This window comes from Erinaceus europaeus, chromosome 19, assembly GCF_950295315.1.
Source record: "Erinaceus europaeus chromosome 19, mEriEur2.1, whole genome shotgun sequence".
In the NCBI taxonomy this organism is placed as follows: domain Eukaryota; kingdom Metazoa; phylum Chordata; class Mammalia; order Eulipotyphla; family Erinaceidae; genus Erinaceus; species Erinaceus europaeus.
This window is the reverse complement of record NC_080180.1, coordinates 32,897,086-32,913,844: the sequence shown is the minus strand read 5'-3', so window position 1 is coordinate 32,913,844 and position 16,759 is coordinate 32,897,086. Positions and strand designations below refer to the sequence as shown.

The 16,759-nt window shown below is 42.6% G+C and overlaps 1 protein-coding gene across 6 annotated transcripts in view; it reads right to left on the bottom strand.

The window, feature by feature from the left end:
* Window positions 1–16,317, bottom strand: part of ADRA1A (adrenoceptor alpha 1A) — a 117,778-nt gene extending 101,461 nt beyond the window's left edge. For 5 of the 6 annotated variants that reach the window (XM_016193410.2, XM_060178839.1, XM_060178841.1 and 2 more), the window contains exon 1: window positions 14,936–16,317. In XM_016193410.2, the coding sequence (XP_016048896.1) occupies window positions 14,936–16,040 (1,105 nt within the window). In that variant the 5' untranslated portion in view covers window positions 16,041–16,317. The remainder of the gene's footprint in view (window positions 1–14,935) is intronic. The other variant, XM_007535036.3, reaches the window with a different exon arrangement.
* Between the last annotated feature and the right edge of the window lie 442 nt (window positions 16,318–16,759).

Genomic DNA, 16,759 nt, shown 5'->3' with positions numbered 1-16,759 from the left:
TCACAACATTGTTGTAATCATTTTTTTCCAGGACATATTAGTGCACTTAAAAGTAAAGTGTGGGGACTGGGTGGTAGTACAGCAGGTTAAGCGCAGGCGCAAAGCACAAGGACAGGTGTAAGGATCCCCATTTGAGCCCCTGGCTCCCCACTTGCAGGGGAGTTGCTTCACAAGTGGTGAAGCAGGTCTGCAGGTGTCTATATTTTTCTCTCCCTCTCAGTCTTCCTCTCCTCTCTCGATTTCTCTCTGTCCTATCCAACAACAATTACATCAAAACAAGAATAATAATAACCACAACAACAATAAAACAACAAGGGCAACAAAAGGGGAAAACAATAGCCTCCAAGAGCAGTGAATTCATAGTGCAGACACTGAGCCCCAGCAATAACCCTGGAGGTAATATATATATTCAGGGTCCTGAAGCCAGAACATATTTAAAAAGTATTATGAAACCACAGTTAAGTATAATAAGGTAGCACCAATGATGAAATAGAGAGACAGATATATGGAATGAAAAGGGAGTCCTAAAAACAGATGAAAGTTATTTTTCTAATATAACCAAGGTGATTCTCCAAATAATAAAGGAAAGATTGAATCAATTTGATAAATATTTAAGACTCCCTGGCTAAGCATTTCAAAACAAATCAGCCAGACATCACTCATAAAAATATGAAAATGAATACCAGGTAAATTACTAATGATAGCAAGAAAGATCCAGAAGAAAATAGATGCTATCTGCCCTCTACTGTGAAGGTCTCTCCAAGCATCCTAAGAAAAAAAAAAAACCAAAAAAACAGAATATAGTAGTTCATTACCTAAAAAAAAAAAAAAAAAAAAATCAAAATTGTCATGTTTGTAAACACTACAAAAGCAGTAGGCTGCAAATAACCCAGTGGGGGAAAAAATAGCTGCTAAATGTGTGTGAGGATTATACTATTTTAAAATATCTCCATCTCTTATTTCCTTTTTAGTAAACCCACCTCCCCCCCCCCCCGTGTGTGTGTGTGTGTGTGTGTGTGTGTGTGTGTGTGTGTGTGTGTGTGTGTGTGTCCAGCCCATAGTGCCCCATTGACAGAACTACTCCAGGAAGGAGAAGGATATGATGTAAGAGTGTCCTGCTCAGTCAGTAAAAAGAAGGGAAGGTCTTTTTCATTTCTCCAATGGCAAAGGGGCAAATAGAGTAGGAGGTAAGTGGGTCATTTTCTCTGAATTTCCCTGTCAACAAGAAAGATTAGAGGTATTTAAGAATATAAATATGAGGCTGAAAGTTGCCCTGCCGCCTCGCTCTGGGCATTTGGGTTACCTGTTAAAGTGGCTGTTAGCCACTAGCATGCCTGAGTGGTGTGGTACAGAAGAAAATTATAAGACTGTCCATGTCATGAGATATTGCCTGATTGCTGTTGCTAAGAATCTGACTCAGAACTTTGTGAAAGTAATGAAAGGACTGTAGAGATAAAGTGACACTTGAACTAATGGTAACGGAAGGGAGTATCACTTAAGCCAGGAGCCTAAGGGAGTTACAGACATACTAGAGGGTCTATAGTCTCAGGAAGGACTGAGAGGGACTGGTATCCACAGGCAGAAGCTTCAAACTCTTAAGAGAACAACAGCATGATGGTCAAGGGCTAGACTTAGAGATCAGTTCCCAGATTAAACCACCTTCTCCAGAGGAAGCACTAAAATTTACCACGAGGGTCTTCTGGGGCCCCCAATTTCCTAGTTCCCCACTACTACAAAGTTACATTGTAACTCAGCTCCTCTCTCTCCCTCTCTCTCTCATTTTCTAACATGTGAATGTTCTCAATTTTCCCAAATAAAATTTAAAATTCCTGAAAATCATGTTCTCTCAATTCTTTGTTGAGATAATGTGTGACGAACTTTTCAAATGTTGGGGAAACAAATGTTGTCCTCCCACTTCCCCCAAAAACACTTTGTTCTGAGTTTATTGGATTTTTGGATTTAACTATAAAAGGGTGTGTGTGGGGGTGTGTGTGTGTATTTCTTTGAATGTTCATATAAATGATCACACCAAGTTTTAGTAAGTAAAGAAACTGCATCCCCCCCCCCCGAAAGTTGGTATATAGCATAAGAAAAATCAGCAACGGGCATATATAAGAGAAGATCTCTTTTGAGAGGTTGTGCCTAGGTGTTAAAGGCTATCCTGTAAACCATTAACTCCCTCAATAAAATTGAAAAAGAGAATGAAAAGAAATACTAACTCCCTGTAATAATTCTAGGAGGTCTTGGCTTTGAGAGGTGATTAGGTTTTTTTGACTAGCACTCTCATGAATGGAATTAGAGCCTTGAGACAGAGAACCCTGAGTGCTTCCTTACTTGTTCTGCCCTATGAGGACAGAGTATGAAAACAGCTATCTACAAGCTTGGAAGAAATCCCTAACAAGGGAGTCGGGCCGTAGCGCAGCAGGTTAAGCGCACATGGCGCAAAGCGCAAGGACCGGTAAGGATCTACGTTCAAGCCCCCGGCTCCTCACCTACAGGGGAGTCGCTTCACAAGTGGTGAAGCAGGTCTGCAGGTGTCTTTCTCTCCCCCTCTGTCTTCCTCTCTCCATTACTTCTTCTCTCCATTACTCTGTCCTATCCAACAACGACAACAACAATAAAAAAAACAAGGGCAACAAAAGGAAATAAATTAAAATGATAATAATAATAAAAAGAAATCCCTAACAAATACAAAACTTTGATTGTGGACTTCTTAGTCTGCTGAACTGTGAGAAATGAACATTTGTTCTTTATACTAGAGAAAGACAGACAGACAGACAGAGGGAGACAGAGAGAAAGAGAGATTTCTCCATGTATATAAGAGATTCATCACTTCAATTTAGGAATGAGATTACCCCCCAAAATAAATGGTCTTATAAAAACATGGATCCAAAGCATAAGCAGGCAATTTTATATCACAAAAGTTAAATATAAATAATTAACATGTATATGGGGAGAAATATTCAACTAATTAAAAACAAACTATTTTAAAATGAGAAGTCACTTTGCAAGAACTCAGAAGCCTAACAGAGTGAACCTGACAGACAAAAGCACTACCTTAGACAGGTATTCACTGAAACTGTGCAGTAACAAATGTCTCAGTCTTTAAGCATTATCTCTTTCAATGCCCTGCCTGTCAGTCTGTCCGTAGCCTGACTAGAAAGACTCAGTTATATTGTTCAAAGCTTTGTTAAGACTCTTTGTCAATGTGTGCTGAGGTTGTAGAACTTTTTGTGTGTTTTTTTTTTTTAATATGAGGATAAATCTTCATTGACAGATTCATCTTATGGGAAGAGTCAAAATTAATTTAAAGCCAACTCTGATGCTATTATTTGTGATCCCAGAAAAGCTTTTCTCGTAAATCTGCTCTGTAGACAACGACAAAGGAGGCATTCTGGAACTATGCAGCAGCTCCCGGAAATAAGTATTTCCAACTACATGCTAGAAAGATCGTGGTTGGCAGGAGAGCTCTCACCTGTCCTGTGCAAAGGTCTCCCGACTGGTCTATCCACCATCCTCTCTTTTCACTAAGCCTTTGATATTTTGTAATATAGACTTGATCATGTCCTGACATTCCTGGTTGTTTTCAAGTAAAAAAAAAAAAAAGAAAGGAAGGAAGAAAGAAAGAAAGAAAGAACCTCTAAAAAGGCTTAGAAGGTCTCATGCCTGAGGCTCCAAAGTCCCAGGTTCAATCCCCCACACCACCATAAGCTAGAGCTGAACAGTGATCTGGTTTAAAAAAAAAAAAAAAAAAAAAAAGGCTTAGAAGGGTGATTTAGGAAAAAAAAAAAAAAAGAAAAAGGCTGATTTAGTTTGGTGTTTCTTTGTCTTCAGCTTTATCTAATGCCAGATACCTCTTAGTCTTTCAGCTCTGGCCACAATGACCTGGAAAACACTCAGACAAAGCAGAAAAAGACACTGTCAGTGTCTTTTTCCATTCTGTCCTTTCCCACTCCTTTTAGCTATTGAATGCTTCCATATTCTACACATCTTAGCTCCAAGGTCACGCTCGCCTTTCCAGTATATGCTTTGTCTGCCTTCCCTGCTCAGTTACCCTTGTCCATACTATATATATATATATATATATGAATTCCTTTCTTTCTGTTTTATTTGATGGGACAGAGGGAAGTGAGAAGGAAGGGAGAGAGAAACCTGGAGACCTGCTTCACCACCCATGAAGCATTCCCCCTGCAGGTTCAGAGTGGGAGGCTTGAGCCCGGGTCCTTGTTCTTGGTAATGTGTATGTCAACTGGATGCAGCCACCACCCGACCCCCCCCCCCATAGTATATGTTTTCAAGGTGCCACCCATACTACCTTTATTATACACGACTTTGGATTCTTTACATGGTTAATATTTAATGTCCACCTGGAGACTAGGAGCCTGCAGGAAGGCCAAGACCCCACCAGTTTCTACACATGGTACAGGGCAAAAAGTCTAGTAAAAAAAAGTGACAGAAAAAAGAGAATCTTTTCATTATAAGGGAGCTGATGGTCACAGCAATCCCCTCATTATGAATTCCCTACTACTTGATCAGCAGGCAGTGAATCTATTTCCTCCCTGTTGAACCTATGTTGACCACCTCATTCGTGCTGATGAAAGAATGAGGCGGTAGTGACACCTGATCAGCTCTGGGCCTGACTCCTACACCACATGGTAGCTTCATTTTGTTTTGTAAGGACGCCAGTATAGACACAGGAGAAAGACAGCCACTAATCCTGGAAGATAGCCCCGTAGTCACAAAGCTGGACCTTGACTTATCTCATAGAATCATTAACCATAAAATGCCTGTTCCAGAGGACTGGAGGACCTAGTGGGGGTTGAATTGTTATGTGGAAAACTGAGAAATGCTATGTGTGTACAAACTTCAGTATTTTACTATCGACTGTAAGCCATTAGTCCCCCCAATAAAGAAATTAAAAAACAAACAAAAACGCCTGTCCCTTTAAACTCCCAAGTTTTATTTAGGATGGCAGCATAACATGAGTAACTGAAAAAAAAAAAAAACTCTCTTTTAAAATGTTTTCTTTTTTGACTCAAAGATGTATTAATTTATTTGATATAAGAGTGAATGAGAGGGGTCAGAGGGTGTTGCACCTTGCTGAGTGCACATGTTACAATGAGCTAGGACCCAGGCTAAAGCTTTGAGAGTGGTGAAGCAGTGATGTAGGTCTCTCTCCCTCTCTATCACCTCCTTTGCTCTCAATTTCTGGCTGTCACTATGCAATAAATAAATAAAGATTATACAAAAAAATAAAAAAGAGGAACAAGAAAACAATTTAAACTAAAAAAGAGTGAAGGAGAATGAGGATCAGAGCACTGCTTGATTCTAGTATAAGGTGGTACCAGGGACTGAACATGTGACCTCAGGTGTGCAAACTGAAGGTCTATCTGGCTGAACTTTCTCCATGGGCCCTTGGAAATATGTCTCTGATCATAAAATCATGATGACTTTTTTAAAAAAATGTTTATTTATTTATTTATTCCCTTTTGTTGCTCTTATTGTTGTAGTCATTATTGGATAGGACAGAGAGAAATGGAGAGAGGAGGGGAAGACAGAGAGGGGGAGAGATAGACACCAGCAGACCTGCTTCACCACCTGTGAAGCACCTCCCCTGCAGGTGGGGAGCCGGGGCTCTAACCAGGGTCCTTGCACTTCGAGCCATGTGTGCTTAACCCACTGTGCTACTGCCCGACTCCCTCGTGATGACTTTTTAGGTTATTTACACACCATCATCTAAAAGAAGTCAGTCTTTCCCATAAGAATTAGTGGTTTGATCTCTCTGTGCCTGTGGGGAAACCATACTTAACCTATAGTTGTCTTAGATACCACTAAGAGTCATTATATGCCATGATATATATGCCTTTTTTCCTTGATGAGTTTCATATATCATCATCTGAAATACTGCTATGTGATTAATTGTGCAAATGTTTAGTTTCTAGTAGGGCAGGGACTTATGTACTTTGACCCTAATGATTCTCTAGCTGCCTAGCATATTGGAGAATGGGCCCACTGTCCTGGAAAGACCATTGTTTCCATGAGAGCTGAGTGGGTTGACCCCCAACTTTCCCTTCAGGTTGAGAGAAGGGCTGCTCCAGTCTTTATGATGGCTGGACCCTCCAGACATGGACGTCTTTCTATACATGCCACCCCCCCCCCCATTTCCTTCTTTAATTAAAAGCCATGGATTACGGTGTTAACTTTAAAACTCCAGCAAACATTGCTCAGCTTTTCCCTCTCTCTCACTGCTCTAAAATGCCTGCAATTTACCTCAGGGAAAATGTACATTATAAAGCTTATGATCCGGGGAGTCGGGCTGTAGCGCAGCGGGTTAAGCGCAGGTGGCGCAAAGCACAAGGACCGGCATAAAGATCCCGGTTCAAACCCCGGCTCCCCACCTGCAGGGAGTCGCTTCACAGGCGGTGAAGCAGGTCTGCAGGTGTCTATCTTTCTCTCCTCCTCTCTGTCTTCCCCTCTTCTCTCCATTTCTCTCTGTCCTATCCAACAAGGATGACAACAACAATAATAACTACAACAAAAAAACAACAAGGGCAACAAAAGGGAATAAATAAATAAAATAAATATTAAAAAAAATAAAGCTTATGATCCAACAGTCTGTCCGTAAAAATGTAACTATGGATTATCTTGCTCTGTGTTTGGGTTAATGGATACCCCAAGCCTCCTCACTCTAGCACATAGTAAATACTTGATGAACTTTTGCAGAATGAATAAATGAATAATTCTGTCTCACTGCTTCTACCTGAAAACACCCTTGACAGCTCTGCCTTTCCCCCTAAATCTCATTTTAGAACAGTCTGCTGTTTATTTCATATAAAATGTCAAATATTCCATACCCACATAAACAAGGTTCAGTCCAGTGCTCCTTCTTTTTATTTAAGATATTTTACTTATTTATTTATTTATTGGAAAGAGACTGTAAGAAATCTAAGGGGGAGGGAGGTTGGGGGGGAGGGAGAGACAGAGAGACACCTGTAGCACTTTTTCACTACTTGCAAAATTTCCCCCTTGGACATGGGGGCTGGGGGCTCGTGCACTGTAACATGTGTGCTCAACCAGGTGCGCCACCACCCGCCCCCAATGCTTATTCCTTTAACCCAGAGATATCAGTGGGCAGGACATGACAATACTGACTATTTTGTATTTCAGTCAGATAACGTGTCTACAGAGTTCAAAAACTGAGGAGTGTGATTTATCAAGTGGTGCCCCTGCCGTACCTCTCCAATATGTTCTTGATATTATCTCTCTCTCTCACCTCCAAGGGCATCCACCCTCAACCTAGATGGATATCTTTCAGTAATGATCTGCAAGGCTCAAAAACTCCCATATGATAAACATTTATTGCCATTCACTGTGTTAGGCACTTTTATTAGGCAGCTGACTTGTACGACAGGTATGAAAAAGAAAGCCTAGGTTGAAATCTTTGATAATTTTTTCCCTAGCATAGTGTTTCTGGGACTATTAGACAAAGGATGACATAAGCAAAAATGAAACATACACTCCAGACACTGGAACTTCTGTGTGAATTACACTTCCTCTTCTTTCTTTCATACACTGAAAGCTAACACCATAGCTTCATCTTCATGGTTAAAACTTGCTTTTAAATAGCATCTACAGCAAGGTTTAAATGAATGGCAACAACCTGAAACATGCACTCCTCCCCACCCCTCCCCTGCAAAGATTTCTGAATTTCAATCCCACACAGGATGCTAAGAGAAAACAAGATTTTTGACACATATTACCAAGCACAAAGATCCAGGTTCCAGCCTCCACTCCACACCTGCAGGAAATGCACTTCAGAATGGTGAAACAGTTCTGCTGGTGTCTTTTTCTCCCTCTCTATTTCCCTGTCCTCTCTCAATTTCTTTGTCCTATGTAATAAAAATTAGGAAAGAAGAAGAAGGAGAAGGAGGGGGAGATGAAAAAAAAAATGACTGCCAGGAGTAGTGGATTCATAGTGCAGGCACAGAGCCTTAGTAATAAACCTGGTGACAAAAAAAAAAAGAAAAAGAAAAAAAAGAAAAAAGATTTTGTCTTCAAAGCAAGAGAGTCAGATTCCTACCTGCAGTCACAGGGTTTACTCAGCAGGCAACTAGCCTTGCTGGGGTTAAACTGAAGAGAGAGGGGAATATGGTGGCAGTGAAGAGACAAAGCCTTCTCCTAGGATAGAGAAGAGATCTTCAGAATGAAAGGGAGAAAGAATTCCAAAACCAGTCCCTAAAACACCTGTGTGTTTCAGATCTCAAATCTCAGCCCCGACAGGAATTTGCTTCAAGTCTAGCAGCCTCATGTAGATAATGTCTTCTCAAGAGAGTACCTGGAAAACTTAAAGGTTCAGGGGGCCGGGTGGTGGTGCACCTGGCTAAGTGCACACATTACAGTGTGCAAGGACCGAGATTCAAACCCCAGGTCCCCACTTGCAGGGGGAAAAGCTTCACAAGTGGTGAAGCAGGGCTGCAGGTATTTCTCTGTCTGTCCCCCTCTCAATTTCTCTCTGTTTCTATGCAATATATACATAAAAATATTTTTTTTAAACTTAAAGGTTCATGCCCCTGAATGGAGAGAGCTCAATGGAGAGATAGCTTAGCATGTTGGAACACCAACTTGTATTCCTGAGGGCCCCAGAGGGTACAGGTTTAATCCCTGACACTAACTCATACCCAAGCTGTGAGCAGTGTTCTGGGGGTTCTCCCCCCGCTTCTCCTCTCTCATAACCAATCAGTCAACCAATCAACCTCAACCTGGAAAAATACCTCACCAGGTTAGGGTACCTGTATTGCCCAGGTTTCTCGCGCCACTGCACTGGAGGGAGCTTCAGTGTTCTGGTATCTTTTCTCCCTCTCTCTCTACATCTATCTCTGTCTTTCAGGAAAATAAAGTTGACCCAGAGTGACTACTTTGTGAAAACAACAAAAATCTTAAAACAAAACCAAACCAATAAGAGTTCATGGAGTTGGGGAGTGGCACACCTGGTTGAGTGCACATATTACAATACACCAGGACTCGAGTTCAAGCCCTGCGTCCCCACCTGCAGGGAGAAACTTCTCAAGTGGTGAAGCAGTACTGCAGGTGTCTCTCTCTCCTTTATCCCCTCCTCAGTCTCCATTCAGTTCAGTAAATAAAATATCTAAAATACTCGTCATTTTATTTTTTAAAAAAGTTCATGTCCCTACTCTCTTCTGATAATATAATGCATATTTATTCTTCCATTAAATTTTTTATAACACTGAATAAGATAGTTAATGAAAAAATATAAAATCTCACTGATGATCCAGTAGAAGGATTGATTTTTTTTTCTTTTTATTCAAGGAGAATACTTCTAGAAGCTTTCATAGTGATCTCAACACAGTTGACTATTTTATTCCTCAGCATTTGTAATGCCACTTTGAGAACCAATATCAGAAACCGGTGATAATTTTTCCTAACTTCTTAACTAGATTGTGAAGCATTTGAGAACAGGGAAAGGAATTTACTCATCATATTATTCCACATGACTCAGTGTCTGGGATTTCTGATACAATCAATGACTCATGAAATTAGTAATCTCTTATGTGTTTGATATCGAGAGGAAACTGTGGACCACAGGTTTAGTGGACGTTAAGGACCCTTTCCCCTCCTCAACAGCCAGATTATATTCTGTTAACTCTCAATTTTTAAATTCCCCTTCTGTTCCATAACATTTGTAAGGTCTAAAGGATGGTCAATAGTTCTGAACACTTTTTTTCCTTAATCATAATATCCATCCAATATAACATCATTACCTCAGCATCACTAGCTTCCTCAGCCAAAGGTCCAAGAGGAAGCTTTCCTATGCTCAAACCAGAGCCCCCTACCCCAAAAGACTTCCTAGAAGACTTAAGGAGCCATCCTACCACAATTACATCCTTATGAAGCTACGTCACCACTCCCAGATCATCTATCTTCATCTGAGTTTTGGGGACCAACCACCTCTATAAATCCTTACTCTGATCCAGTTCACAGCACACCCAGATTATCTACCTCCATCTGATTTTCTGGGGACCAATCAGCTCCATATCATCCTGAATCTGATCCAGTTTACATCTCCTAGCAAACATCCTCACTTTATTATCACTGGAAATACTCATCAGTAACAGTTCCTAGAACTCTCAGCTCTTTCGCTGTTAAAAAGTGACACACAACCTTCTTGGTTGATCTTACTTTCATTTTTTTAAAGATTTTTAAAAAATATCTATTTATTTATCCCCTTTTGTTGCCCTTGTTTTATTGTTGTAGTTATTATTGTTGGTGGTGGTGGTGGTGGATAGGACAGAGAGAAATAGAGAGAGGAGAGGAAGACAGAGGAGGGAGAGAAAGATAGACACCTGCAGACCTGCTTCACTACTTGTGAAGCGACCCCCCTGCAGGCGGGGAGCTGGGAGCTCTAACTGGGATCCTTATGGTCCTTGCGCTTTGTGCCACCTGTGCTTGTACCCGGTGCTACCACCCGACTCCCGATCTTACTTTCAGTATATCACCATAGGACTCAAGTAGATCCTCATAAGTTCTGGTTGATTCTATTAGATTTCCATACTCTATTTAGTCTTTCCTCTCAAGAGTGGGTATTTCACATCTTCTCTCTGCTTCTCATCTGCCATCATTTCCTATTCTTGCCTCACGCTTAGCTGATGGTGTTGTGTTTCTTATTTTACCGACAGGTATTCTCAAGAGATCTTTATTTCTCTTTTCCTTATCCACTTGCCTCTGTGCTCATCCACCTGGCTTCCCTGTCACCTCCCAATCCTCCGCTTCATCACTCAACTCCATCTCCTCCCTTGTCTATGCCACTGGTATCTCTTTCTACTCCACCACTTCCAGTAGAACATAATAAGCACCAACTCCCACATACCACTTTTGAAAATTCTAAGTTCTTATAGCTGCATTCCAATTCATAAATTTTACTGTCTAGAAATTTTTTTTCCAGATTTTTCTATTCTCACTGGAACTATGGCCACCTGTTCTTTCGAGAAACAACAATCAAGCTTTTGTTTCTTGTCACTCTACTGGAACAACTGTCATTGCCAGTGTATTGTTGACTCCCAGGCCTCTTCTGACTCCATCAAGCAGCAGCATGTGACATAGCTGATTAGTTCTGCCTACTGACAGATTTCCATTCAGCTTCAGGGACACTAGACTTGCCTAGTTTTCTTCCTTCTTCCTCTTTTTCTCCATTTCTTCTCCTTCTCCTTCTTTTTCTTTTTCTTTCTCCTTTTCCCAGCCTTGAAATACCACAGTGCCTCAAGGCCCAGTCCTTATAATTCCTTTCTCTCCATACTTCCTTTGAGTTCCCTCCATTTCTGTGACTAAAAATATACTGAAGTGTCCTAAGTTTGTATCTGCAGCCACGCACCGTCTCTTAGCTCCAAATTAATTTCTCTAACTGCTTACTTGGCATCTCTCCTTAGATATCAAATAGACACTTCTTAACACAGGATATACAAAATAATCTCTCATACTTCCAAGTTCTCCAACCAGCTCTTTATAATCCTGTCAGTGCTAGCTTTTTCTATTTCAGTATAACGTATTACTATTTACACAGTAGTTTAGACCCTGAATTGGGAAGTTATTTTGAATTCCTTACTTTTTTTTCTCATCTTATTTCCAGACTTGTTAGCACTAACTTTGAAATTAGTGCTGAGCTTAATAATTTCTCCCCATATCCACTTGTCTCAGCTAAAAGCAAGGCATCAAAAGTCTTCCCCCATCTCATCTAACAGCCTCTTAATTGATCTCCCAGCTTCTTCTCACATCCCCAAACATCCCAATCCGCATCCAACAACTAGAACTACCCACTAAAAATATAAACAGGACCAGTCACTCATTTATTAAAAATTCCCAGATAGAATGACCCCTTCACAATTAGAGCACAACAGTCTCAACTATGATAGTTCAAGTCATGTCATTTTGTTTTTGTGAGAGATCTACAGTTGTATCTGTTTTGAAAAACCAAAAGATATTTGAGAGGATTTCCAATTTTATCACAAATTTAAAAAAAAAATACAAGTAGAAGTCACTCTGGAGGTATCAAGCACCATGACCCGCAGACTCCTTGATCAGGGATGTCTTTATACAGGCTGTTCACATCTCCTATTTTTACTGCTTTACTACAGTGTTATTTTAGCTTTTCTGTATTATCTGGGATGACTTGGGAGACATAAGTATGTTACATTTTTTTCCCATATAAATTCATGGAGATTGCTTCTTGACTATTGATCACATATCTCATTTAACAACGGTTTCAAAGGAATGCTTTCCTAGTAGCAGGAACCATGTAAAATGTAATTTCTACACTGGTCCAAAAGTACTTTGACCTTGTCTACTTTGACCTTGTCTACTTCCCTGGCCTCCTTCTAAACTTTTCCTCTGCCTCCTTCTATTCTTCAGTCTCACTAAGCTCTGGGCCTTGCACACATCAGGCTCTTTCCTACCTCTGAACTGGCTGTCTCCTCTGGCCAGAACATTCTTCAACCTCAATTTTTCATGTCAGTCAAGTCCCTAATCAAATGTCGACATTTTAGAGAGGTCTTTCCTGAACAACTCTCCCACCCCCCCCCCCAAGTCCTGTCATTCTGTCCTCTTAGATAACTTAGTTTTTTTCTTTAACAGTGTTAATTAATCCTGGATTCTTAAGATACACTTGTTTATGTTTGGCTCTCTACAAATATGCAAATATCATATTGGTGAGAACGTTTCTGCCTGGTTCATCCTAAGTGTTTAGAACAAATGCTCAAGAAGTTCTGAAAAGTGAACAGATAAATGTGAAAACTTCAGGAGGAGTCAAAAGATGGGACATAGGACGGTGGATGGGAAAGTAGTGGTTTAGCTAAGTGTTGTTTTAATAAATGCAAAGCATGATGCAGTATCAGGAGCAATATGAGCAATAATGAAGATGCACAGGTACAGAAAAAATCCAAAAAAGAATTTAATGATGAAACTGTGCTATCTCTCTACCACCCAAAGCAGTAGTCACTGCCAGATATATCAACTGAGTACCTGAAGTATATCTAGTGAGATAGAGTAGCTGGGTATTAATTTTCTTTCTTTCTCCATTTTTTATTGTTGTCTGAACTTCAAAGTTCCAGGCTATTCTTTTTTCTTTCTCTCTTTCTTTCTTTCTTATTTTTTTTTTTCAGTTTAAAAGAGACATGAGGAGAGGAGAAAGGAAGAATGGAAAGAAGGAAGGAAGGAAGGAAAGAAGGAAGGAAGGAAAGAAGGAAGGGAGGAGAGAAGAAGTGACTACAGCAGGGGGTCAGGCAGTAGAGCAGTGGATTAAGCACACATGGCTCAAAGCACAAGGACCCCAGTAAGGATCCCAGTTTGAGCCCCTGGCTCTCCACCTGCAGGGGGGTCGCTTCACCACGTCTTTCTCTCCTCCTCTCTGTCTTCCCCTCCACTCTCTATTCCTCTGTGTCCTATCCAGCAATAACTACATCAGTAACAACAATAATAATAACCACAACAATGATTTTAAAAAAAAGGCAACAAAAGAAAAGAAAAGGAAAAAACAGCCTCCAGGAGCAGTGGATTCACAGTGCAGGCACTGATTCCTAGCAATAACCCGGGAGGCAATAAATAAATAAATAAATAAATAAATAAAATAAAAGAGAAGAACAGACTAAAGCATGGGAATTTCTAGCAAAGCAGGTGCCTTCCTAAGTGAGCTATCGCATGTGTCCAATTTTATATCCTTTTTAACCCACATTTAAGTAACTACATGTGGTGGTGGCAACTTTGGAGTTAGACAGCAGAGCTCTAGAAACTAAAGAACCCCTTTCCCCCAACTTACAGTTTCAGGATAACAATACACATGTCATTGAAGTGCTAGAACATAATCGGCCCTCAAAAATTAATGGCTGCTATTACTACACAGATTTGCAAATACAACTACATTCCATTTAAATTTGACTCTAAGGCACCAGAAACTGACATTCATTAATTTTTATCATGACTCTTTTTCTAGAGTTAGTGAATAACTAATATGTGGGTCTATATTTGAGCTTACAAACTAAAAATAGTGAACAACCATTTTGGGATCTCACCAAGGCCTTTCAGATGGATGACTATTTCACTCTGAATGGACCAGCTTGCTGATACTTATAATGAGCTAATTAGTTTTGACAATAGCAAATTTAGCATCTGCAAGAATTGGATTTGCGACATTCTTGTGCTAACTTCCAATTTTGTCATCTGCAGCTTCCCAAATGATTCTGAACGAGAGGAATGTTTGCTGTAGTCCATACTAGTAAAAACAAAGTAGTAACTGAAAACATGTTGACATCTGTGAGGCTTGGTTTGAACACACAGTTTCTTTTTCTCGCCAGTGGCTCATCGTATTTTTTATACTAAATCTAGTAAACAAAAAAATCAGCATAGGTATAGAATGTAAGTAGACTGTCATAAGTAACCTATAGTTGCTATTTGGCCTAACAAGAAAAGTACACGTTTGCTCAGAACAAGTCTGGTGCTTGTTTTCATACTTAATATGTACCCCACTTGTTTTCATACTTAATATGTACCCCACGCAGTGGAGGTGACAGTGGCATTCCAGAGCCCATGCCTAAGTGCTTGGTGGAGAAGCCTCATGAAAGGGGTTGGGGGCAGACTTACGTCAATTAAACACTTGAAGGCTTTAAGAAAAGTTGACGGTCTGATTAAGGAGACCAATTAATCTGCACCAGTTGGAAGCCACTTTACAGTAGCAGAAAAAGTGCTTTAGGACATAGCATTAGGACATAAATAAGGAGGAAGGAATTCAAAATCACATTTCCTCAAGAGTCTTTGCTAACTACCCTCCTAGCTTTGCTGTTCGACATGCAAATCCTTTCCCTTCCTCCATTGTCTGGGGTGGCTAAAGGGGTAGGTGTCACTCTAAATACTAAGATGAGGTGTAAAGACTTACCAATAGGCATCACTAAGAAAAAAGGCAACCAGCAAAGCACGAAGCAGCCGACCACGATGCCCAGCGTCTTGGCTGCCTTCTTCTCCCTGGAAAACTTCAGGAGTCTCACTGAGAAGTGCGTCTTGTTCTTGGAGCTAGGGACCCCAGTGCCAACCGCAGGGACATTTTTCCTATGGATGCGAAGTGTCACCTGCTCAGAGTCCGACTTGTCTGTCTTGAGGCCGGATTTGAGGCCCCGGCTCTCCCTCTTGGCCACCACGTAAACCCGGCAGTACATGACCAGGATGATGGTCAGGGGCACGTAGAAGGAGCCTAGTGCAGAGAAGAGCACGTAGCCTGGCTCCTCGTTGATCTGGCAGATGGTTTCGTCCTCGGGGGCTGGCTGCCTCCAGCCGAACAGAGGCCCGATGGAGATGACGAGGGACAGCGCCCAGACGCAGAGCAGAGCCATGAGGCCCCTCTTCTGGGTGACGATGGTGGGATAGCGCAGCGGGTAGCTCACGCCGATGTAGCGGTCAATGGAGATGATGCAGAGTCCCATGATGGACGCGGTGCAGCACAGGACGTCCACCGCCGCCCAGATGTTGCAGAAAACCCTGCCGAAGGCCCAGTAGCCCAGGATCTCGAAAATAGCGGAGAAAGGCAGCACCGTGGAGGTGAGCAGCAGGTCGGCTACGGCCAGGTTGACAATGTAGTAGTGCGTGACAGAGTGCAGATGCCGGTGGCAGACCACGGAGAGGATCACCAGGATATTTCCCAGCACCCCGAAAATAATAAGGCCCCCCAAGATCACCCCGAGTAGAACGGCCTTGGAAATGTTCACTGGCGCGGGAGGGTTGGTGCAGTTGGAGCTGTCCGAGGCATTGCCAGAGAGAAACACCATGGTCCCAGCCCAAGCTGGAGAGGTCCGGCTCTCGAGGGCCACCCCTGGGCGGGGGCGGGGTCGAGGGCTACAGAGTGCGGAGTCAAAAGGTCTCGGTGCCTGGCAGGGGGAGCCTCGCCTGCTGGGGTTGGCTGGGGGCGAGAGTGCGCGTGCGGACAGGGAGCAACCCCAGCCGGCCCTGGAGACTCCAAGAAAACCCATCCAAAGGGCAGAGCAAGGCATGCGGCATGGTCCAAGGTGCGCGGCGGCTGCCCGGGGGCCCCCTCCACTCTCTGCGCTGGATCCCCAACAACCTTCCTTCCGAACCGAGGTTTGGCGCGCAGCTCCGGGAGGCGAGTTGCAAAAAAATAAAATGCAGTCTCAGAGAATCGCCAAGAGTCTGCAGGTCTGCACTGCTTGAGCCATCCCGGTTGGAAGAGTCACAATTGTGCACTTAATTTGAAATTTCACCACTCGAGCGCCAGCCTCTTCCCTCTCTCCTCACCACCCCCTCACCCCCCCCCCCCCCCCCGAGTGCCAGTAAATACCGGTCTGAGCTCCCGGCTCCCAGGGCTCCTGGGCGCTCTGCCCGCCTGCAGTTGAGCGCAGCGTGGCGGGCTCGGCGTTAGACTTCTATCTGGGCGCGCAGGCCGGGCGACTCGCCGAGAAAGGTTGTACCAAGCCCGAGGGAGACTGTGGAGCAAGTTTGCCAGCGGCCTGAAAGAGCGCAAAAAAAGAAAGGCAAGGTGTGAGGCGAGCGCCTGGCTCGACGGACGGTTGGATCCGGATTGAAAGCCCTGCAGATCAGGGTTGCGGGAGACTTTGCCCTGCAGCTGCAGAGGCGATGCAGGGGAGCACCCAGAACAGAGTTCCTGCCGCTGGGGACCGGGCCTGCCACGCTAGGCTGCGCGGCCCCTGGACGGGTTCAAGATCCGAAGCAAACAAACGCCCTGACTGCAGTG